Here is a 26,580-nt window from a genome sequence, read left to right as displayed (position 1 = left end):
AAACCCTTCCACCTCTCACAATACTAGACAGCACAGTATCAACAGTAGAGACCTTCAAATTTCTAGGTTCTATCATATCTCAAGACCTAAAATGGTCACCTAACATCAAAAACATCATGAAAAAAGCACAACAAAGAATGTTCTTTCTGCGCCAGCTCAGGAATCTCAAACTGCCCAAGGAGCTGCTGATACAGTTCTACAGAGGAATCATTGAGTCTGTCATCTGCACCTCTATAACTGTCTGGTTTGGTGCTGCAACCCAACAGGACCGACACAGACTTCAGAGGACAATCAGAACTGCAGAAAAAACAATTGCTGCCAACCTGCCTTCCATTGAGGACCTGTATACTGCACGAGTCAAAAAGAGGGCGGGGAAAATATTTACTAACCCCTTGCATCCTGGACATAAATGGTTTCAACTCCTACCCTCAAAACGTCACTACAGAGCACAGCACACCAAGACAACTAGACACAAGAACAGTTTTTTTCCGAACACCATCACTCTACTAAACAAATAATTCACTCAACACTGTCAGACTTTCTACTAAATCTGCACTTCTATTCTACTAGGTTTTCTCATCATTCCTATCACCCATTTCTTCCCGTGTTGACTGTATGACTGTAACTTGTTGCTTATATCCTAAGATTTTTATTAATATTGCTTCTTCATTGTTTATTTGACCCCTATGACAATCATTAAGTGTTGTACCACATGATTCTTGACAAATGTATATTTTATTTTATGTACGCTGAGAGCATATGCACCAAGACAAATTCCTTGTGTGTCCAATCACACTTGGCCAATAAAAATTCTATTCTATTCTATTACAATACTGGAAAGAAGTTATTTATGATTTGTCCTTCCGGTTACAACTGGTCACATGTTCAAAATCTGGGCTCTTGGCGACCAGCATGTCTGTCAGTTTTGGAAGCCATATTAGCCAGGGGTGGGTTCCACTTACCTTTGCTACCGGTGCACAGTGCGATGTTTTGTGTGTGCATGTACACACTCCGCTCGTGCATACGTCCACACATGAATTTTCACTTCTGTACATGCTCCATAGCAAGATTCAGCCTGAACCTCAGCTGAATCTGTGCTTCGGGTAAAGAAATAAAAGTGAGTAATAGCGCAGGGGCGGACGAGCGGGCTCATTTTGAAGCACAAAAAGAAGAGAAGCCATCCAAAGATGGAAAATTCCACCGAACATATATATATATAAAAGATGGCATCACCCAGGGACCAGCACCATCCAAACTGGATCCATGAGACCATTTTCAGGTCACCAGATGGTCTCTAATGATTCGGGAAATCTGGTCCAAACCAGGAGGAACTTACTCCTGATATTTATTTTATTTTATTTTAATTTAATTTAAATTTTTTTATTTTTATTTTTTATTTTTATTTATTTATTTATTTATTTATTTATTTTATTTTTTTATTTATTTTGTCCAATGCATAATACACATTGAAGAGAAAGATATGTAATAATATAAGTAAAGAAAAGAATAGAAGATAAGATATAAAAGTATAGGTGAACATATTTGAAAGGAATAAAAGATAAATGAGATAAGGAGAGACAATTGGACAGGGGACGGAAGGCACACTGGTGCACTTATGCACGCCCCTTACTGACCTCTAAGGCAGCGTTTCCCAACCGGTGTGCCGCGGCACAGTAGTGTGCCGCGAGACATCGCCAGGTGTGCTGCGAGAAGCTCCAGCTGGGCGGGGCGCTGCCGGCGCCCCTGCCTGAGTGTCGTCCTGTGGATGGTCTTGGGCTTCACAGTCGCTTCCTAGTTCCCTCTCCTCCCACCGCCTGTGTCTCCCGCCGTTGCCTCCCACCAAGCCGTCGCCCGTTGCCGTGGGTTCCTCGAGTGGGAGCTGCCGCTTCCCTCCGTCCAGCTCAGCCACGCTGCCGTAGAAAGCACAGAGGTTATTGCCACCGCTTCTGCCTCCACTCAGGGAGCCACCGTGGTCACCGCGCCTTTTCCTCTCGCTCAGCTCAACCACGATGGCTCCCTGAGTGGAGGCAGAGGCGGCGGCAATAACCTCTTGGCGGAGGGGAAGCGCTAACGGGCTCTCCTCCTTCCCCACCCCCGCGCTTCTCTCCCGCCCTGGCTTTTGCTTCGCCCCATGATTTCCCCGCAATTTCATCCAGGCCACCTCTTGCCTCCTTTTGAACTGCAGGGAAATCTGCGGGCAAAGCAAAAGCCAGGGCGGGAGAGAAGCGCGGGGGTGGGGAAGGAGGAGAGCCCGTCAGCGCTTCCCCTCCGCCAAGCTGCCTGCTTGTCCTCGCGCCTCGTTGCTACCTCCTGCCTTTTTCCAGGGGCCTTTGGAAGGTACCCAGGGAAGGGGGGGGATTGGGGGTGGCTGCAGCGGCTTCTCATCCTCCTCATCGGGCTGCTAAAGCCCGCCCGGCCCCTCTTGCATGCAGTCCCTTCACCGAGCACTTTTTTCTTCTCACAGCTGAGGCAGGATTTGGAATGTCGGGGGTGTGTGCGTGCGGGCTCCGCATCCACCTGCCACCCGGAACATTTAAAATAAGAAAAACCTTCGCCGGCCTCCGCAGAGAAGAAAGGAAGAGAGAGAAAGAGAGAGAGAGCAAGAGAGGCAGAGAGAGAGAGAGAGCAAGAGAGACATAGCAAGAGAGGCAGAGAGAGAGAGAGAGAAAGAGAAAGAGAGAGAAAGAAAGAGAGCTAGCAAGAGAGAGAAAGAGAGACAGAGAAAGAGAAAGAGAGACAGAGAGAGAGAGAAAGAGATAGCAAGAGAGAGAGAAAGAGAGAGAAAAAGAGAGAGAATGAAAGAGAGATAGCAAGAGAGGCAGAGAGAGCAAGGGAGAGAGAAAGACATATAGGGAGGGAAGGAGGGAGAGAGAAAGAGAGCAAAAGAGAGAGGAAGAAAGAAAGAGGGATGGAGAAAGAGAAAGAAGGGAAGGAAGGAAGAGAGAGAAAGAGTGAGGGAGAAATAGAGCGAAATGGAGGAAGATTTTTTTTTTGTCAAAACTTTTCTTTAGCCACCCCTCCACCCCCACCCCGGTTCAGTGTTCCCCAGGATTTTGAAAATGTGAATAATGTGCCGCGGCCCAAAAAAGGTTGGGAAACACTGTTCTAAGGAACCTGGAGAGGTCAATCGTGGATAGTCTAAGGGAAAAATGTTTGGGGTTAGGGGTTGACACTACTGAGTCGGGTAATGAGTTCCACGCTTCGACAACTCGGTTGCTGAAGTCATATTTTTTACAGTCAAGTTTGGAGCGGTGAATATTAAGTTTGAATCCGTTGCGTGCTCTTGTGTTGTTGCGATTGAAGCTGAAATAGTCATTGACAGGTAGAACGTTGCAGCATATGATCTTGTGGGCAATACTTAGATCGTGTTTTAGGCGACGTAGTTCTAAGCTTTCTAGACCTAGGATTGATAGTCTGCTTTCGTAGGGTATTCTGTTTCGAGTGGAGGAGTGAACAGCTCTTCTGGTGAAGTATCTTTGGACATTTTTCTCTACCAGTTTGTAACTCCCCATCTTTGCAAGACAGCCATTAATATCTAGGCAAGTCACACACTTATTTATTTATCTCTTTAAAAGGTTTGTTTGCCTGCCAATCTTAAAACCACGGCTCTGAGCAATTCACAACAATGACCCAAAATCAAACATCATAAACAGTAAAAGAACAAAAAAGTAAAATAATTGTGCCTGCTAGTCCAAAAATCCCAATTTTGCCTTCCACGAATGAACTTTTAAAAAAAAATAAATTAGCAGAGAAAGAAAATTGAGTTTAGAGATGGATAATGGATTGGTTGTGGCCTACCTTATTTGATTCTTTTAAGAAAAGATTGAACAGCCATGTCTATAAGGCCACCCTTGTTTACATTCTCGTGAGATTTTTATTAATTATTTGCTCTAAAGATTTTCCAATCATATGAAAAGAATTTTTAAATCAGAAGTGATCAGAGTTGTTGGTATATGTTTGAGATATTTTCAGTAGATAAGCAAAACTTTCTGACTCCCCGCAATTTCCATATAGCAGGTAAAAGTCTGGCTAAAAGAAATCTCAGATTTAGCCTTCTGCTTGCCATTTTATCACAATCTCTCTATCTCCCACTTCTTAAATGAAGGCTAATGAAGCTTCCCTAAGCCCTGTTGTGGTTAGCTCTGGCCCAGCTCCTGCCCCAAGGACTGTGGGTGTGGGGGAGACATCCACATGCTGCAGGCCTGTTTTGCCCCCGGTGGAATTTGCTGATGAAGGCTCCTCTGACCAAGAAGACATGAGTGACAGGGAGGAGGAGAATGTGGCAGACAGCTCAGAAGGAGATCAATTATCTAGCTCCTCCTTGGATTCAGAACAAGAGTTAATGATACAGCCACACATGCGGAGAGAGATGCATAGGCAACAACAACTGAGAGATTATTATCAAAGAAAATGAGGCCATCTGTGGTTGGGTGGGGCTGTGGTAATTAGTGAGGCTGCTATAAATAGCAGCCTGTGGGTTTGGCCATTGTGGAGGATTATCTGATCGTTGTGTTTAATGACTGCTTTGCTGACTTTGATCTTTGTGTGCTGATTTTTCCCCACTTTGAAACTAACCCAGAGCAAAGTGTGTTTCACTTTGTGAAAGAAGAAGGAATGTGAATTGCCTCACAGCTGCAAGCTAAGTATCACAGAACTGATAAGGGACTTGTACAAATTACCAATTTGTTTGGAGACAAGTGCTCTTTGCTATACAAAAAGAATGCTATGTTTATTTGCATTTTTGGTATAAAGAACATTGTTTTGAATTTTCAAACATGTGTGTGTCTGAAATTGTATCTGTGCATTTTTGGGAGAATTCTACCAGAGAGCTCGACAGAACACGCCCCCACCCTTTAATTCGATTGAGAGATACCTTGAATTCTAATCCTAAAATCCTGGATTATGTGATTTTTAATTCTGCACATTCTAAGGTTACTGGGTTGGAGAAAGGTAGAGCTGAATTTTATACAGGCATTAATATGCCGTGAGTTAGAATCCCTTCTCTCACACAGTTAGGTTTGGAAGAGTTAGTGATAAAAGGAAGAATATGATGGACACCATCAAAGCTGACACCAGGCAGTGTATTGAAACATCACAAAGCAGTGTAAAATCAGAATATGTGGAGACACCTAGTCCATAGAATCTGGATGTCGTCTGGCGGGTCCCAGGGGAAGAGCCTTCTCTGTGGTGGCCCCGACCCTCTGGAACCAGCTCCCCCCGGAGATTAGAACTGCCCCCACCCTCCTTGCCTTCAAGAAACTCCTTAAAACTCACCTCTGCCGTCAAGCATGCGGGAATTGAGGCATTCCACCTCCCTCCCCCGGGCCTATAAAATTTATGTATGGTGTGACTGTGTGTATGACTGGTTTAATAATGTTTTTTAAAATTTATTAGATTTGTTGTGAATTGTCTTATTGTATTCTTTGAGCCTCCCCGAGTCTACGGAGAGGGGCGGCATACAAATCAAATAAATAAATTAAATTAAATTAAATTAAATTAAATTAAATTAAATTAAATTAAATTAAATCACCAAAATAGGAGATGACTATATGGATATATAGATAACATCACAATTTCCCACAATGCAAATGACTGTAGAAATAGAACAGAACAGAACACCAAAGTTGGAAGGGACCTTGGAGGTCTTCTAGCCTAACTCCCTGCTTAGGCAGCAAACCCTATACAAACCTATGGCACAGTTTGTATGGCACGCATGCCATAGGTAGCAAATGGAGCCATATCTCCCAGCACACAAGCTGTTGCACTAGCTCAGTTCCAGCGTACATATGCCTGCCAGCCAACTGACCTTTGGCTCTGGGACAGGGATGAAATGTGAATATTTTCCCTACCGGTTCAGTGGGCATGCCATTTTTTTGTAGGTGTGGCTTGGGGGTCTGGTAGGCATGACTTCAGGTGGGCATGGCTTGTTAACATAACTGGGAGGGCATGGCCAACTTGTAAAATGTAGCAAAGCTCACTTAACAATGCTCTTGCTTAACAACCAAACTTTTGGCCTCAATTATGGTGATGACTTTCTCTCTCTCTCACACACACACGCACACACACTCTCTCTCTTTCCTCTAGCTTAATGCAACACATGGCATATGAGATATAAGAAGGAATAGCTTTCCATTATTTTTATACATACATAAACACATACATACATACATACATACATACATACATACATACATACATACATACATACAAACCTGCTTATTACTATTATTATTATTTATTAGATTTGTATGCCGCCCCTCTCCGAAGACTCGGGGCGGCTCACAACAATAATAGAAACAATATAACAGTGACACAAATCTAATATTAAAAAATAAAACATATCTAAAACCCCAGCAATTAAAACCATACAACACATACATACCAAACATAAAATATAGAAGCCTGGGGGAGGATGTCTCAATTCCCCCATGCCTGGTGATAAAGGTGGGACTTGAGTAATTTGCAAAAGACAAGGAGGGTGGGGGCCGTTCTAATCTCTGGGGGGAGTTGATTTCATAGGGCCGGGGCCGCCACAGAGAAGGCTCTTCCCCTGGGGCCCGCCAAACAACATTGTTTGGTTGACGGGACCCGGAGAAAGCCAACTCTGTGGGACCTTATCGGCCTACATTTTTACTTTGGGTCTCAGTTAGCTAATTGGATAGAGGAACTCTTAACCAGTAACCCCATAAGCTTCCAGTCTGTCCAAATCATAAATATACCACATTTAGATCTTGTTTTCCTAACTCTGGCTTCGTAACATCTCTTGTTCGCCAGGCAAAGCTTTGACCTACCTCCTGCTGCAACCTCCCACTCCGAAGCTTCCTCCTCACAGCACCATTCGAAGAACTGCCATTGACCTCATTGGGAGAGGGTTTACAGTGTGGGAGCCTTATATGGACGTGTCCGCTGTGCTGATGGGCCTTCTGGAACTCTGCGCGGATGCCGAAAAGCAACTTTCAAAGTAAGCGTTTATCTCTTATTTGATTAAGAAGGAGAAATGTTTTATGTACGATGAGCCTCCCTTGTTTTTGATGGAGACATTTGCATTGTGTTTGCCACGGTCCGGTTTCTGATTGGCTGTCAGTTCCATGAGTACACTACAAGCACTCAATATGTAGTCCTCAATGGAATTGCATCTACATGGAGAGAAATGTGCAGTGGTTCTGTTTTAGACCCAATACTCTTCAACATCTTCATCAATTCAATTCAATTTATTAGATTTGTATGCCACCCCTCTCTGAAGACTCGGGGCGGCTCACAACAATAATAAAAATAATATTCCAGCGAAAGCAAATCTAATATTAAAAAGCACATAAAACCCTATCATATTTAAAAAAGCAAACAACATATACATACCCAAACATAAATATTTTTTAAAAAGCCTGGGGCAAAGGTGTCTCAACTCCCCCATGCCTGGCGGTATAGATGGGTCTTGAGTAATTTACAAAAGACAAGGAGTGTGGGGGCAGTTCTAATCTCCGGGGGGAGTTGATTCCAGAGGGCCGGGGCTGCCACAGAGAAGGCTCTTCCCCTGGGGCCCGCAAAACGATATTGTTTGGTCAACGGGACCTGGAGAAGGCCAACTCTGTGGGACCTTATCGGTCACTGGGATTCATGCGGTAGCAGGCGGTTCTGGAGGTACTCTAGTCCAATGCCATGCAGGGCTTTAAAGGTCATAACCAACACTTTGAATTGTGACCGGAAACTGATCGGCAGCCAATGCTGGTATCCGACTTGGATGAGGGGATAGATGGGGAACTAAACCTGATCTTCCTTTATTAACTTGAGATATGTGAAACAAGGTATGCTAAACCTGTGGAGGAGATCCATCTAAAAAGTTATTTTCATTTATATATGGAAAGTATACCAGATGTATGGAAAGGATCGTGAGCTATCATTACTCTGTATCTTATTAATATGATAGCACAGTGGATATAATCATAAACCACGATCAAAACGCAATCTGTTTCCAAAATTATTAATTTGGTGGAACATTCCTCTTGTGTAAGCTAAAGTTAGGTGCCATTATGAATTATGATTATTTTTTAAAAAAAGGTTATCATAGCTCTTCTGCCGGCGGGTTTCAACCACCCGTAATTACAGGGTAATTAGTCCAGGAAGACACACTCCACATGATAAAAGAAAAACCCAAAAGTTTTTATAAACAGAAAAACAGAAACAGCTCCCCTTTTAAATGTCAAAGGGATTTTCTGGTACACACAAGGCACAGGTTAAATGCAGTCCAATTGCTCACCCAATAACTGGAAAATTGAGTCCAATTCTAAAGTCCAGAGAGTCCACACACAATCTTGAACAGCACAAAAACCACGATATTGACGAAACAATGAATCAGATAAACTGCCATGAGGCTAAAACACCTTTTATCTGTAGCACTAATTACAGCAGCCGCACCCAACCACAGGTGGCTTCATTTTCTATTGTAATAATCCTTCAGTTGTTGTCTCCTATGCATCACTCTACGCATGCATGGATGTGTCATTAATTCTTGTTCAGAATCCAAGGATGATACAGATGATTGATCTCCTCCTGGGCTGTCTGCCAAACTCCCTTCTTCCCTGTCACTCACACTTCCTTGGTCAGAGGAGGCTTCGTCGGCAGATTCCATCAGGAGCAAAACAGGCCTGCGGCATGTGGATGTTTTCCCCACATCCATCTGCACATTCCTTGGGGCAGGAGCTGGGCCAGAGCTAACCACAACAAATAGCAAGACTTTTTTAATTCAGAAAAAGTATGATAAGAAGAATCTATTTGCAATAACAGTGAAAAAATTTACACTTTTCATGGTTTTAATTTTTCAAAAATGCTAGCATAATTGCATGTATCCATATATTTTCAAACTATTGTAAAATCATACCTAAATAAACTTTTTTTAAAATTTAACATATGCCTAACGCAACCAAAAAAATAAATATGCATTATGTCTAATTGTAGAACCTAATCAGAGGATTTTAAAATGTAGTAAAAATTATCCTGGTCCATGTATATAAACTATCTCAGTATCATCTCTTAAGATGTGCAGTAAACATGAAGTATCTGATAAATAGAAAAATCTAAAAAAAATGATAAATTAATGAGAAGAAAAATCAATAAAACTATAAAATCAAAATAAATAAAAATATTTTTTCATAGATAAAGATATAAAAATAGTGTGCAGTTATCACAATGATTAGACGAGCCAAGCTATTCCAGACAGTTTTCAGCCTAATTGTGCAAAAATTATATTTTTACTTAAGTATCTTCCTGCTTTCTGGAGGAAGGAAGAATTAATCATTGTCCTTCTGCTCACATTCTCTGAGCTATGAAAAAAAAATCCTTTCCATTTATGATGGTTATAAAAGCCTTTTAAAATTATCGTTCTCTATAATTTGAATTATCTGAGTGCTTAATTCTTGCCTCATAAAACATAAAATTCTTGGTCCATTTTTACTATACTAGATAAAAGACATAATAAACTATAATATTGAAATGTATTTTGTATTTGAAAATTAATTATTAATTATTATTATTTATTGGATTTGTATGCTGCCCCTCTCCGCAGACTCGGGACGGCTAACAACAGCAGTAAAACAGTGCAACAAAATCCAATACTAAAAAAGCAGTTAAAAACCCATTATATAAAAACCAATCATACATACAAACATACCATACATAAAATTGTGAAGGCCTAGGGGGAAAGTGTATCTTAGTTCCCCCATGCCTGGCGGCAGAGGTGGGTTTTAAGCAGCTTACGAAAGGCAAGGAGGGTGGGGGCAATTCTAATCTCTGGGGGGGAGTTGGTTCCAGAGGGTCGGGGCCGCCACAGAGAAGGCTCTTCCTCTGGGTCCCGCCAAGCGACATTGTTTGGTTGACGGGACCCGGAGAAGACCCACTCTGTGGGACCTAATCGGTCGCTGGGATTCGTGCGACAGAAGGCGGTACCTGAGATATTCTTGCCCGGTGCCATGAAGGTCTTTATAGGTCATAACCAACACTTTGAATTGTGACCAGAAACTGATCGGCAACCAATGCAGACTGCGGAGTGTTGGTGTAACATGGGCATATTTGGGGAAGCCCATGATTGCTCTCGCAACTGCATTCTGCACGATCTGAAGTTTCCGAACACTTTTCAAAGGTAGCCCCATGTAGAGAGTAATATTTCCCTCTAGGGAATTACGAAGAACAAAGTCATATGCTGAGTTTTATTTCTTTCCCTTTTATTCCTGCACAACTAAGGCCTCATCTTTAAAAACGTTTATCTAATAAAATACAATTTTGATTGTTACCAAATTTCTTCAATATGTTCTAAAATGTCAAAAAACTTTTTAAAACCTCAAGTAAATGGATTTTCCCCATTGTCTTCCAAAAATGTATTCAAGTCCTGATTTTCTTTGTCAAGCTTCTTTCTCCAAGAGTTCTCCAATTCAGCTAAATTTTTTGCCATAGCTTATCTAATTTGATTCTTTGTCCCTTTTTCTGAATTATTTAACACATAGTACAATGATGCTTCTCATTAATATTAATTATATTTAAACATTTTACCCTGATTTTAGCATATACAGTGTTCCCTCGATTTTCGCGGGTTTGAACTTCGCGAATAGCCTATACTACGGTTTTTCAAAAAATATTAATTAAAAAAATACTTCGCAGTTTTTTTCCTACACCACGGTTTTTCCCACCCAATGACGTCATATGTCATCACCAAACTAATAATTTTTGCCAATAGATAACAAAAATAATAATTATTGTTAATAAATAATTATATTTATAAATATCAGGATCACTAAGTGTCTTATTCAAGAAACATAGAAACATAGAAGACTGATGGCAGAAAAAGACCTCATGGTCCATCTAGTCTGCCCTTATACTATTTTCTGTATTCTATCTTTTCTGTATTTTATCTTACACTATTTTCTGTATTTTATCAATGGTGAGCATAGTTCCCTCTAAGCTGAGCAGTGAGCAATCGCTCACTTAAAAATCATCATCAACTCAGGGTTTTCCAAACCTGTCCAGAAGCCGAGAGGGAAAGAGTGAGAGAGGAAGAGAGGAAGAGAGAGAAACAGATAGGAAAAAGAGAGGAAGGAAACGAGAAAGAAAAAGAATGGGAGTAAGGAAGAGAGAAAGAAAATCAAAATCTAGTTTGAAACTAGCTCAACTATTTAAGTGGCATTTTGATATTGATAGAGTTGCCCTATTATGAGCTCACTGTTATAGACACACAGTACAGTATTTTATTTTGAAATTCTCTGAGGCAAAACAGGGTGGGTTTTTTGTTTGTTTGTTTGTTTGTTTGTTCGTTCGTTCATTCATTCATTTATTATTTCTGTGCCGCCCAGTCCCAAAGGGACTGCCGCTCAGACACTATACTTTTCCGCCCACCCCCCCCCCAAAAATTAGAGGGAACACTGATGGTGAGTACCAGTAATAATGGTGAGTAAATGGTTGTTAAGGGAATGGGAAATGGTAATTTAGGGGTTTAAAGTGTTAAGGGAAGGCTTGTGATACTGTCCATAGCCAAAAATGGTGTATTTACTTCCGCATCCCTACTTCGCGGAAATTCAACTTTCGCGGGCAGTCTCGGAACGCATCCCCCGCAGAAATCGAGGGAACACTGTACTCAGAATCACAAAACAGGAAACAATGCATTAAAATTCAGTATTGAACATAAATGTAGAAAAGTCACAAAAGTAGAATTCATTAAGGTCATTATCAACATTTTAAGTAAACTAATGTAAAATTGAAGATTATTGTCTGGATCTCGCAGAGTGTTATCATTTGACATTACTTACCAAAACATTATCTTTAGGACAAGAATTACGTTTTTAATCTGTGTAACATTTGCTTAAAAATCATATTCTAAAACTTCTTTGATAATGATGATGATCCATCACGTAAAATAATTGTATTATGATTTAAAGAGGATGTATTAATATGTCTTCAGTCATTTTCCATCTGACTCATTTGATATCAACCTACAAATGCTCTACCCTCCACATTGGCAAAAAGAATCCTAACCGCACATACGAAGTGAATAAACAATCTCTCACTGCTAACCCACATTCTGTAAAAGACCTTGGAATACTAATATCGAATGACCTAAGTGCTAAAGCCCACTGCAACAATATCGCCAAAAAAGCCTCTAGAGTTGTTAAACCTGATCCTACGCAGCTTCTGCTCAGGCAATCTCACTCTACTCACAAGAGCTTACAAAACTTTTGCCAGACCCATCCTAGACTACTGCTCATCTGTCTGGAACCCATATCACATCTCAGACATTAACACCCTAGAAAATGTCCAAGGATACTTCACCAGAATAGCCCTTCACTCTTCCACTCGAAATAGAATACCCTACGAAAATAGACTAACAATCCTGGGCCTTGAAAGCCTAGAACTACGGCACCTAAAACACGATTTGAGTATTGCCCACAAGATCATATGCTGCAACGTCCTACCGGTCAATGACTACTTCAGCTTCAACCGCAATAACACAAGACCACACAACAGATTCAAACTTAATACGAACCGCGCCAAACTTGACTGTAAAAAATATGATTTCAACAATCGAGTTATCGAAGCGTGGAACTCATTACCTGACTCAATTGTGTCAACCCCTAACCCCCAACACTTCTCCCTTAGACTCTCCACGATTGACCTCTCCAGGTTCCTAAGAGGCCAGTAAGGGGCGTACATAAGTGCACTGGTGTGTCTTTCGTCCCCTGTCCAATTGTCTTTCCTTTCTTTCACCTATCTTATATATTCTCTTCCTTTCATATATCCTCTCCTCTAAGTTCACTTTCATATTTTATATTATCACATGTCTATTTTTCTTCCTATGCATTTGTGAATTGGACAAATGAATAAATAAATAAATAAATAAATAAATAAATAAATAAATAAATATGCTTTTTTTCCTATCAGATTTTTAAAGGTTGTAAGATAGTTGTTAAGTCTCTGTTAATTGAGGGCAAATCAAAGTTTTCCCATTGTTTTCCTCAAAGAGTCATAGCCTCAACATATGTTTTTATATGAACATATGTTATATGGTTGAAGCTATATGAACTCAAATAAAAATGCAGGGTTTAAATTTTGATTGGCGGAAAATTTGATTTTTAGATGGGATCCTTTTATTAAATTACCCGCTTTATATAGAGGACATATGTGCCGTTCCCAAAACATTGTGGGCAGTTATATTCTCCAATTGAGCAATGTTGTTTCTTTATATTGCATTATTCTTGAGGTGTTGCCGTTGTTGAATATTCTAGCTACCTTCCTTAAACAAACTTGGTCACTGTCTGAAATCATCAAGGAAATTTGCCTATTGAGGAAGATATAATTGAAAAGAAATCATATTGTGTGCAGAAATGGATAGTTTAACCAAAGAAATAATAAAAATATACGTGATCAAGAGTACATTAACTGTTGGAGTAGGTTTTATCACTGCATGGAGAAAAGGGAAAAAAAGTAAAATCAGAGAATTAATAAATATTAGATAATATGGGAAGTAAATGTCAGAGAATCGCAGCACGAAGCTTATAACTTCAGCCTGATGATGGTGAATGTGATTTCACCAAAACGTCGCATAGACACTCAAAATATTACACGGGGCAAAACCAGAGCTCAGAACAATCTACATATGTATGTATGTATGTATGTATGTATGTATGTATGTATGTATGTATGGATTTTGAAATTTCTGGCGACGTTTCGATGAGGTCTCACTCGTCATCTTCAGGCTGGTGTTTCTGTCCTTGTTCTAAGGCGAACACTGGTGTTCGCCTTAGAACAAGGACAGAAACACCAGCCTGAAGATGACGAGTGAGACCTCGTCGAAACGTCGCCAGAAATTTCAAAATCCTACACGGGAAGAAACCCGAATATACCAAGACCGTCATACCTGTACCCGTGAAAATCTACGAAAACACACACACACACACACACACACATAGAAATATAGAAACATAGAAGTCTGACGGCAGAAAAAGACCCCATGGTCCATCTAGTCTGCCCTTATACTATTTTCTGTATTTTATCTTAGGATGGATATATGTTTATCCCAGGCATGTTTAAATTCAGTTACTGTGGATTTATCTACCACGTCTGCTGGAAGTTTGTTCCAAGGATCTACTACTCTTTCAGTAAAATAATATTTTCTCATGTTGCTTTTGATCTTTCCCCCAACTAACCTCAGATTGTGTCCCCTTGTTCTTGTGTTCACTTTCCTATTAAAAACACTTCCCTCCTGGACCTTATTTAACCCTTTAATATATTTAAATGTTTCGATCATGTCCCCCCCCCCTTTCCTTCTGTCCTCCAGACTATACAGATTGAGTTCATTAAGTCTTTCCTGATACGTTTTATACTTAAGACCTTCCACCATTCTTGTAGCCCGTCTTTGGACCCGTTCAATTTTGTCAATATCTTTTTGTAGGTGAGGTCTCCAGAATTGAACACAGTATTCCAAATGTGATCTCACCAGCATTCTATATAGCGGGATCATAATCTCCCTCTTCCTGCTTGTTATACCTCTAGCTATGCAGCCAAGCATCCTACTTGCTTTCCCTACTGCCTGACTGCACTGTTCACCCATTTTGAGACTGTCAGAAATCACTACGCCTAAATCCTTTTCTTTTGAAGTATTTGCTAACACAGAACTGCCAATACAATTGTCAGATTGAGGATTCCTTTTCCCCAAGTGCATTATTTTACATTTGGAAATATATATATATATATGTATGTATGTATGTATGTATATATAATATATATATTTGTATGTATATATATGTGTGTGTGTGTGTGTGTGTGTGTAAATATAACCTATGTAATAGTAAATAAGCACCATTAGATTTGCCCAACTTTTATTTTAATGTTTTCTCTTTCTTTTCTGTATGAGTTTGTTTGTGTTTTGTGTGTTTTCTGTTTCTTTTCTGTGTGAGTTTGATTGTTTGTGTTTTGTGTGTTTAAATAAAGTTTATTTTTTTTAAAAAAAGGATGCTGATATCAGGAGAGGATAAATCATAAGGCATCTATCACTATTTAATTTCTAGTTTCAGTGAAATGGGAAGTAACTGTATGTTATTACTACCAAACCGGGTATTGCAAAAGTAAAATATTTTGGTCTCCTTAGGGAAGAGCTAGGTTTGTAGGGTTTGGTAAGTGTCTGTTTTGAGCAGAGCTTCCATGAAAGACAAAAGTATAGTTTTTCGAGATGCTATTTTAGGCTCCCTGGTATACCTCTAGCTGTCATAAAGATTAGTATTGCCCTCCGTATACAGAGCTGCTGAATAAATGAATGTATCAGCATGTAGCCTTGAGGAGACCAATGCAATTTTCATCATGATAAATTGCATAATAAGCGAGAAAGTGTTTGCTTATTAATCCATAACAAGATTTAGATTGAAAATGGCCTGTTACATCCGTGACAGGTACTGTACTGGCTGCAGAGGGACTTAAGAGGGAAAGAAATGGAGCAACAATGTGTACAGGGGGTTAAGTGTCCATCTTACCCTCCCGATGCCCTGCTGGGCTGCCCCTTTTTTTGTGCCTGATTTACCGTGCACACAATAACAGCGCACAGCTGCCTCACTTCTGTCTCTGATGTTAAGCATGGTTTATAAAGGAGCTTTTATGTCGAGCGTGTGGTTCCGAGGCGGAGGGGGGAAGAAAAATCACTTCACATTTATTGACAAAGGAAAAACACATGCAGTGTTTATCTTTTTTGTGTGTTTGGTGTGTGCGTGTGTGAGTGCGAGCGCAAGTGTTGAATAAAATACATTGCTAAACTGCAGTGTGCAGATCTTTGAATTTCTTCTTTTCACTTTCGGCAGTTCTTTCTCCCGCCCACCTCCTCCTTTTCTACCTCCACCCTTCGTCCTCAGAAAGGTTAAATTATGGAAAAATGTGTTAACTGCAAAGAAGAATTAAGAGTATTTAACTAGTATTAACTCAGCTTTGATTCTGTGCTTAAAGAGATTGTAGAAATCATCCTCCTGACCCACCGTTTCCAGTTATAAGTATGGAGTTTAATTCATCTTATGGGATGCAGTTTGTCTAATGCTTTGTAATTAAGCAGCAAAATGTATTTATTAATTTAGATATTAGGTTTCACCTAAAAAAAATTGCCAGTGTTATTCCTTGTTTTGCTTCTGTTTCTTTCAAGAGAGCTTTTTGAAAACAGGAATATTTTCATTTTTCACATTAAATAATCGATTATAGCCGGGAATTTGCGAGAGTCCTTGTTCTGTCGGGCTCTCTGGTAGAATCCTCCCAAAAATTCACAGGTACAAATTTCAGACACACACACGTTTGAAAATTCAAAACAATGTTCTTTATAATGAAAATTCACATAAAGTAAGCCCTCTTTTGGTATAGCAAAGAGCACTGGTCTCCAAACAAACTGGTAATTTGTACAAGTCCCTTATCACTTCTGTGATACTTAGCTTGCAGCTGTGAGGCAATTCACAGTCCTTCTTCTTTCACAAAGGGAAACACACTTTGCTCTGGTTGAGTTTCAAAGCGGGGAAAAATCAGCACACAAAAGGTCAAAGTCAGTAAAGCAGTCATTAAACACAACAATCAGATAATCCTCCACAATGGCCAAACCTTCACTAATTACCACAGCCCCACCCAACCACAGGTGGCCTCATTTTCTTTGATAATAATCTCTCAGTTGTTGTTGCCTATGCATCGCTCTCCGCATGCGTGGCTGTATCCTTAACTCTTGTTCTGAATCCAAGGAGGAGCTAGATAATTGATCTCCTTCTGAGCTGTCTGTCACACTCTCCTCCTCCCTGTCACTCATGTCTTCTTGGTCAGAGGAGCCTTCATCAGCAGATTCCACCGGGGGGGGGGGGCAAAACAGGCCTGCAGCATGTGGATGTCTCCCCCATATCCACAGTCCTTGGGGCAGGAGCTGGGCCAGAGCTAACCACAACACTCCTTAATATGGAAATGTACCGTATTGTAGCTGAATATTGAAAAGAACCCTGGAAGCCTAAATTTAGTAAGAGAAGAATTCTAATAGTTATATGCTTCTGGAATTGCCTAACCAGAGAAAAACTAATCATTTGGCATTAAGTCAAGCTATGGTGTTTTCAAATGGGAGTGAAAGGATCGTGAAGAAAATCCATGATTTTTCTCGTAGAAATTTCAGTGAGTTAGTAGTCGAGCATTAAAATACATGCAAATTTTAATACTGTATGTCTGGTTTGCTACCATGGAAACTTTACAAATTGCATCAGAATTACTTTAGAATTTCATCACTTCATAATGAGCTTTCGATTTGAGAATTATGTGCATAACTCAAGACATACATACATACATACATACATACATACATACATACATACATACATACATACACCACGTATTTTTGCTGAATTTGAAAATGCGGGGAGACTAGGATAGATCTATTTTGGCCTTGTTGTGGCTTCATCAGCTAGCCATACCCTCACTGGGATTTGATTTGATTAGCTCCTCCCATATTTAGGTATATCAGGGTGGTTCAACAGAAAAAACATATAACACTTCCCTGGTACAAAGCTGAAAGGATGAGATCCGGTAGCCTAGAGGTTAATTCTCTGCTTTACAAGACAAAGGCTGCAAGTTCAAGTCCTAGTGAAGGTATGGCTAGCTGATGAGGCCACAACAAGGCCGAAATAGATCTATCCTAGTCTCCCTTCATTTTCAAATTCAGCCAAAATATGTTGCACATACAGAATATAGTTTGTCAGTTATGAAAAAATTAATTAACTATCCTTGGATATGACCCTGGGTTGGGCCGAGAGGCAAAAGGAAGCTCCTCCCATACTTGGGTAAACCAGGGTAATTTGACAGAAAAAAAACATATATATATATATACTGCTCAAAAAAATAAAGGGAACACTCAAATAACACATCCTAGATCTGAATAAATGAAATATTCTCGTTGAATACTTTGTTCTGTACAAAGTTGAATGTGCACAACAGCATGTGAAATTGACGGTCAATCAGTGTTGCTTCCTAAGTGGACAGTTTGATTTCACAGAAGTTTGATTTACTTGGAGTTATATTGTGTTGTTTAGGTGTTCCCTTTATCTTTTTGAGCAGCCTGTATGTGTTTTCTTCCTTCCTTCCTTCTTTCCCTCCCTCCTCCCTTCCTTTTTCCTCCCTACATTTTAAGAGATTGACAATATTTTAAAGAAATGGTAAGCAACTTAGCACCTCTGGTGACTCATATACTTGCATTACTTCTGTTGCTGTTTAACCAAGTTCACTAACCCGATCCAGAAATTGAGCAGAATGGATACAACTTGTTGTGGTGGGAAAAGCTAATGAAAGAAAGAGCAATGGAACAGATTCACCCAAGGCCAGCAGGGAAATATATTGTAGAAAAACTCCCCCAGTACATCCCTATGTAGTAGTCAGTTCGATAGCAGTTCACAGTGCTGATGACTCACCCATTCTTAGCTTTCTTCCCTTCTAATCGTGTCAGGCTTCATTCATGCTCCCCACTGCATATTCTCATCTAAATGTACAGGGAGAGAACAGAAATACAGCCACAAACACACACAGAGAGATATGAGGTGTTGCTTTATTATAAAACATGCATCTCATATAGCTGAAACAAGTAAATAGTTGGGAAGAAAAAAATCAGAAACCATTCTCTGCATGCTTGTATCGTGTGTGTTTGTCGCCTTAAATTATTTAGAAAAATAATAAATGACCGGAAGGAAGGAAGGAAGGAAGGAAGGAAAGTAGGAAGGAAGGAAGGAAGGAAGGAAATAATAAAATAAAATAAATATAAAATAAAATAAAATAAAATAAAATAATCCACCCCGAGTCTTCGGAGAGGGGCGGCATACAAATCTAATAAATTGAATTAAATTGAATAAAAAAATAATAAAATAAAATAATAAAATAAAATAAAATAAATAATAAAATAAAATCCGCCCCGAGTCTTCGGAGAGGGGCGGCATACAAATCTAATAAATTGAATTAAATTGAATAAAATAATAAAATAAAATAATAAAATAAATAAAATATTAAAATAAAATAAAATAATAAAATAAAATAATAAAATAATAAAATAAAATCCGCCCTGAGTCTTCGGAGAGGGGCGGCATACAAATCTAATAAATTGAATTAAATTGAATAAAATAATAAAATAAAATAAAATAAAATAAATAATTTGCTGGTGGATCTAAAAAAACCCCCCCTGTCTTTGCCCCAGGTCAATCTGTTTACCCCTCTACCCCACAAATCCTTTCTTTTGACTCCTCTGGTTTTGCTTTTTGCTTTCCTTCTGCACAGGAGGCTTTTTTCAGCTGCCGTCTGATCCCTTTGACAGGACCGAGTTTTCTCTCTGCGCAGCAGATGTTCCACTATTGTCCCCGTGATCCTTGCCCAAATCCACACATACAAGCTACAGTGACATTTATTACTTTTACCATCAGCAGGTTCCTTGCATAACAGCTTATCTTTGTATTGACCAATGCAGAGGAGATTTTTTTAAAAAAAAAATCCCTCTGTAAAAATCCGACTGTAGGGACCAACTCAACAGACCCTTTTTCATATTAGCTTTGCATCTGCTTTTAATTTGGCACCGGGTCTTGGGGCAGTGTGCCTGCTCCTTCATGCGCAGTTCTTGCTCTGATAGACCAGCTGGCTCAGCTACAGGAGGGGGCTAATCTCTGACCACATACTAACACTAGAGAGTGTCATTAATGAATTAATAAGGAGCCTGTTGCTTTCAGAAAAATCTATGCCTTCCCATCAGGAAGAGGGAGGAGAAAAGGGGAAAGGAACACATTCCGGTTTGTTTGTTTGTTTGTTTGTTTGTTTGTTTGTTTGTTTGTTTGTTTGTTTGTTTGTTTATTAGCTCTGAAAGTCATAAAACACGCAAAAGGTACATTAAGGAGATTGCATCTTAAATTAATTGCTTCTTTCTGGTGTTTCTGTCCAGCATCCACCCCCAACCCACCTCTGCTCTGCTTCTCAAAATTGGTCCATATCTAACGTTACAGGGATCATCTTCTCAGTGGGGGAAAACGATGAGAAAATATTCACGTAGATTCAAATTTGGAAAGAAAATGTAAAAAAAAAAAAATTGCATGCCGCTTAAAACGTGACAAAAGTTACAGCGTGCGTTTTATTGGGAATAATGGACCGTTCTGCAGTGTGGTCGGGCGGTAGGAAAAGCAAGTAGGATGCTTGGCTGCATAGCTAGAGGTATAACAAGCAGGAAGAGCGAGATTGTGATCCCCTTATATAGAGCGCTGGTGAGACCACATTTGGAATACTGTGTTCAGTTCTGGAGACCTCACCTACAAAAAGATATTGACAAAATTGAACGGGTCCAAAGACGGGCTACAAGAATGGTGGAAGGTCTTAAGCATAAAACGTATCAGGAAAGACTTCATGAACTCAATCTGTATAGTCTGGAGGACAGAAGGAAAAGGGGGGACATGATCGAAAGATTTAAATATGTTAGAGGGTTAAATAAGGTCCAGGAGGGAAGTGTTTTTAATAGGAAAGTGAACATAAGAACAAGGGGACACAATCTGAGGTTAGTTGGGGGAAAGATCAGAAGCAACGTGAGAAAATATTATTTGACTGAAAGAGTAGTAGATCCTTGGAACAAACTTCCAGCAGACGTGGTTGGTAAATCCACAGTAACTGAATTTAAACATGCCTGGGATAAACATATATCCATCCTAAGATAAAATACAGAAAATAGTATAAGGGCAGACTAGATGGACCATGAGGTCTTTTTCTGCCGTCAGTCTTCTATGTTTCTATGTTCTTGTGACATCTGTTTGTCAGTTCTGCCTGTGGTCGTGAAGCGAATCACCACAAAGTTGCTAAGTGCATTGTCACATGACTGTGATTTCCGACTTCCTGCCTGTTTCCCCATTGATTTTGGTTTTTGGGGAGCTGCTGCAAAGGTTGAACATGTTGATTGTGTGACAGAGGGTCACTGTGATCGTTTGTAAATGTGCTGCACATTGATTGCCAAGGGTCATAATCACAATTGTGTGACTGCAGGGATGTTGCAACAGCTGCAACTTTGAGGAATGGCAGTAAGTCTCCTTATTCAGACCATGGTAACTTCGGGCACTGAATTAAAAACAATCAGTAAATGAGGACTACCTGTAGGTATTAACTGATTAAACAGTGATGGTCATCTGAACTTCTGAAATATCCAAGTAAAAAAGAAAATGTCTTCAAAGAAAAACCAAGAAAGTCCAGTTGCCTCTTGAAAAAAGCACATTTGGGACAATGGAGGGAAAACTAGAATATTTTTAAAGGCTCTTTACACCTATCATGCTAGCTTTTGGCTCTCAGGCTATGCCCCCACTTGGAAAGACCTACATAAAGTCATCCACAGAGTCAAAGACTGTAGAGATTCTCAGTCATCCAGATCATGGTTGTCCTAAAGGTGCTTTTTTTCCCCCCAACTGTTCCATTCATCACTATTCTGTCAGAGCTGAAGAAGCTTCTTGGATAATAAGCGAAACATCTTCAAAAGAAAAACCAAGGAAGTCCAGTTGCCTCCTGAAAAGGCATCTTTAAGACATGCAGTGTCTTTATGCATATGCTCTGGGAATGCATTGAAGTTCAGAAATTTTGGAAGGAAGTACAGAATGAAATAAATAATATGCTAAACGTTAATTGGATAATTACAAAAGAATTAGCAATACTGGTTAAATATGGGGAATTACGAGAATTTAAAGAAATCAAAACAGCAGCTTTGGAAAGCGCTCAAGCAGTCGTGGTATTAGGGTGGAAAGATAGCAATAAATGGACAATCCAGAATTGGTACTGGTACATGGTGGACCACATCCACTTCGAAATTATGGAAATAAGATTAAATAACTTTGATGAAAATAAATTGGAGAAGCTGATGGCACGATGGAATAAGGTGAAAAATTATATTTTAAGTAGAATTTATGACGACAATGTGAAAAATAATTTCCAATCACTTTTTGTATGTAAAGAAATGTAAACCAGACCTAAACCGAGTCTTCGGAGAGGGGTGGCATACAAATCTAATAAATAAATAAATAAGGAAGAAATGGAAACTTATTGCAAATAATATAACCCCCTAAATGGTGGTGGGTTTTTATTGGTGTTGGACACGGTTTCTTAAAAGTATTTTTTGTTTGTTGTTAATTTAGTAAATAAACCAATAAAAAAATTATATATATATATATATATATATATATATATATATATTAAAAAAAGAGACATGCAGTGTCAAATGCCGTGCTAATGACTACATAGCCCAGTGATGGTAAACCTATGGCATGGGTGTGACAAGTGGCACACGGCACGCGAGCTGTCCTAGCTCAGCTCCAATGTGCATGTGTGTGCCGGCCAGCTGATTTTTGCCTTGCACAGAGGCTCTGGAAGGGCATTTTTGACTCCCAGAGAGCCTCCAGGGGGATGGGGGTAGGGTATTTTTACCCTGCCCCGGCTCCAGGGAAGCCTTTGGAGCCGAGGGAGGGTGAAACATGAGCCTACTGAGCCAACCAGAAGTTGGGAAAGAGGCCATTTCCGGCCTCCAGAGGGTGGGGGAAACTGTTTTTGCCCTCCCCAAGTGTGGGCCCTTGTGCATGCGTGATAGCACACACGCTCTTTCGACACCCATAGGAAAAAAACATTCGCCATCACTGGCATAGCCAGTAGAATAAAAGTTCTGATCTGTTTCTTTTTCCTGTTTCTTTAGTATGTAAGAATAAACTCACTGGACCTGTGAAAAAGAAGCAATTTATTCTGTCTTTTATTTGTCCCCAAAATGTACTGTAAGTGATTTCAGATCTAAGGACTGCATTTGCTATGAATGGCACCTTTTTTAAAATAAATACATAAATGTACTTGGAAAGAGGATGGCCCTACTAAAATAGTTCCAATCTCAGCTATTCCAAAAACATGATGGGTTGGCTGATATGGCAATAACTAACAGCAGGGTTATGTACGTGCTGCGTATTAAACTTGAGATGACGAAATAAAATTTCTGTTGTTGTTGTTTTGGCATGGTAGTATACATTTGTGTTGATCTTGGTCCTCGATATGTATTCAGTGCTACAGCTAGATAATTTGTTAACAAGGCCTTTTTAACACTTTGGACAGATGCACATACTGTTTTCAATCTTCATGGTTAATTAGTTGATTTTGTATTAGTTGCTAGAACACCCTGACTTCTAATCACTGCTCATTGTTGGGAGTCCATTATATTCTAACTGTTTGAGTGCTCCCGTTGACCTTGAACTGACATTATAAGCTGTGTCTAATCTTTTCAGTCTATATTTCTAATGCTTCTTTTCTTCCTCTCCCCCCCCACCCCACCCCAACCCTCCACCCTTCCTTCTTTGTCTGATCTCTCATTAGCATCAAAATGGGGCTGCCTCTGAGTCCAGCCGCCGACTCCGCCCGCTCGGCACGACACGCTCTCTCCCTCATTGCCACGGCCAGGCCACCCGCTTTCATCACCACTATTGCCAAGGAGGTAAGCGGAAGACCTTTGCCCATGGGCTTCCCTTCAGGGGGAACAATGCCTTCATTGTTCAGCAACAAGAAACATTTGAGCCTGTGTTTGCTTTTTCCTTTCCTTTCGATTTCTTGTACAAGGGTCGCCCAGAAAGTCATGCACCACATTTTTTTCCCTTCAACAATTATTTATTGAGCACAATGAAACTTGCACACAAGAAAGAATGATGTTTCTTCTACACTCCTTATTTTTCCATGTAATCTCTGTCTCGTTCTATGGCCTTCTTCCAGCGAGATGCAAGGGCGCGTATGCCCTATCGCTACCACTCCTTGTTCTGGCCACGAAACCATTTCTGCACTTTGCGAATCACTTCTTCGTCATCCTCAAAATGTCTTCCACGAATGGCATCCATTATTATTATTATTATTATTATTATTATTATTATTATTATTATTATTATTATTCTCCCTTCTCTGGAGACTCGTGGCGGCTCACAAGATACAATATAAACAATGCAACAACAAATCTAATGAAATAAAAATTACAACTAAAATCCCAATATATTCAAATCGGTCAGCCAATTCATTCACAACCGAACATCACATTTAGTAAATGGGGGAGGGGGGGAATTGATTGATGCCTGGTGATATAAGTGAGTCTTAAGACTCTTGCGAAAGGTGAGGAGGGTGGGGGCAGTGCGAATCTCTGGAGGGAGCTGATTCCAGAGGGCCAGGGCCACCACAGAGAAGGCTCTTTTTCAAATACAACAACAGTAGCACAGTTAGAATATAGAAAAGAGAAGAAAAAATAATGCTTCGGTCAGGCTTTATATCCCCAAAAGAAACGGGTGTGCATACTTATTAAAATCTCTGGGGTTTTAGATTGTCAACAGATTGTCGACTACAGCAGCAGTGAAATCTACTTACCTTCCCTACCAGTTCTGAAGTGCACACTTCGGTCCTGCACACTCACTTAGCTTGTGCATGTGCTTTTTCACCCTCTGCACCGAATACTTTACGCATGCACAGGGGGTTAAAAATAAGAAAACGGCGATGTTTGGGCTGGTGGGTGGAGCCCTGCACTGCTACCAGTTGTCCGAACCACCGGCCCTGCTACCAGTACACCCAGATTGGGACGAACCAGTACCATTTCATCCCAGACTAGAGATGAAAATGAGATACTGTTTTTACATAATACAGTATTTCTTTTGTCACTGTATAGCCGCTCTGAGTCTTTGGAGAGGGGTGGCATACAAATCTAAATAATAATAATAATAATAATAATAATAATAATAATAATAATAATAATAATAATAATAATAATAATAATAATCCGACTGGAACGTGTCCCAGAACTACCATTTCCCAGTGGCAAAGAACTGGTGGGATCATAAGCCCCAAGAAGTGGTTGAAAATGAGCAAGCAAAACTACTCTGGAACTTCCGACTTCAGACTGACCAAATTCTGAAGCATAACACACCAGACATCCTGATTGTGGAGAAAAAGAAAGTATGGATCATCGACATCGCAATCCCAGGGGACAGCAGAATTGAGGAGAAGCAGCTAGAGAAATTAGTGAAATACGAAGATCTAAAAATGGAGCTGCAACGACTCTGGCATAAGCCAGTGAAAGTGGTCCCAGTGGTACGGCACACTGGGCGCAGTGCCAAAGGATCTCAGTGGACATTTGAAAACGATCGGAATTGACAAAATCTCCATCTGTCAATTGCAAAAGGCCGCTTTACTGGGATCGGCAAACATAATTCGCCGCTACATCACGCAGTCTTAGGTGCTTGGGAAGCGCCTGACTGGTGATGAAATATTTGGCTGAGCGAGACATTTTTTAAAGTGAGTTTTACTCCATTTCACCAACATTCCTGCAACAGTTATGAAATAAATCAGTGCAGTTGTTAAGTTAGTAACACAGTTGTTAAGTGAATCTGGCTTCCTCATTGACTTTGTCAATGTTCTGCCCCAGCAAAGAACCAGAGAAAATGTAGCACACACTCAGTTTGTTCAAACCTATATTTAATTGATTAACCACTACCAATAAACCGGCTTAGTAGTGTTCACACACAAATAAATCTTAAAACCAGCTGTTAATTAGATGGCATTAACAACTGGCATAAAGTCATAAAGCATTAACAACTGGCATAAAGTCATAAAGCAAAAATAAGTAATTAGTCTTGGATATCGCAAGTACGGAAGTTGGCAAGATGCCTGGAATTAGTCCACAAAACAGAAGCCAAAACAGATAAGCTGAGCAGAGGTTTTCCAAACAAGAGGCACACAATCAAGCAAACTATCAAACCAGTTGTTTCCTGTAGAAGTTTGTCCGTCTTTGTTATTCCCAAACTTTATACTATTCAGTTTCCTCTTGTTCCTTCAACCTCCTAGTCATCGTATCTATCTCAGCACACTCAGCAATTTTTTTAATTATCTCTACATCCTTCCATCTTTGTACAAAGACTATTCTTGTTGCCATTAAGATATATATTATCATTTTTTATATTTGTGGGGGAGTATACCTAGTAGAAAAAAAAATTGGGGTCTTTCTTAATTCTTGTTTTGTTATTTCTCTTAACCATTTCTCAATGGTGTTCTAATATTAACTCTTAAATACCTTTGTTTTTGTAGGTGCACAGGCACACTGCTCTTCAAGCTAATACACAATCGCAACAAAATATTCATACCACCACCTTGGCTCGAGCAAAGGGAGAAATTCTGAGGGTTATTGAAATCCTTATTGAAAAAATGCCAACAGATGTTGTGGATCTCCTTGTAGAGGTTTGTCAATATTTTATTATGCTTACATGTTAATAACAGTTGGTATTTATGTTTGGTTTCATCCTGTATTGAAGTAGATAAGAGCCTTCGCATTGGCCCTACCTGTTGGTACAACACATCATTGTCATTGCAAAATCATTTTAAAGGCATTAAATGATTTAAGTGCTTACGAAAGGTCAGCAAGTCTTACCGGACTAATATTGTTTTTAAAACATTTGATTGAATGACTTTCTTAATAGATTGTGGGAATGTTGCAGACAGACTATACTTTGATTTCACTAGAGCGTTTGGCAACGTGCCACACAGCATTTAGCAAATTAATTGAGG

General features: G+C 39.8%; 1 protein-coding gene across 1 annotated transcript in view; it reads left to right on the top strand.

Moving 5' to 3' along the window:
- WDR7 (WD repeat domain 7) overlaps positions 1–26,580 on the top strand; it is a 390,669-nt gene that overhangs the window by 274,592 nt on the left and 89,497 nt on the right. The window contains exons 21-23 of the mRNA XM_070743517.1: positions 6,775–6,961; positions 23,368–23,485; positions 26,104–26,253. Coding sequence (XP_070599618.1) covers positions 6,775–6,961; positions 23,368–23,485; positions 26,104–26,253 — 455 coding nt within the window. The remainder of the gene's footprint in view (positions 1–6,774; positions 6,962–23,367; positions 23,486–26,103; positions 26,254–26,580) is intronic.

Source organism: Erythrolamprus reginae, chromosome 2 (genome assembly GCF_031021105.1).
Source record: "Erythrolamprus reginae isolate rEryReg1 chromosome 2, rEryReg1.hap1, whole genome shotgun sequence".
Classification (NCBI taxonomy): domain Eukaryota; kingdom Metazoa; phylum Chordata; class Lepidosauria; order Squamata; family Dipsadidae; genus Erythrolamprus; species Erythrolamprus reginae.
Note: the sequence above shows the minus strand (reverse complement) of the source record. Positions and strands in the feature narration are given on the sequence as shown.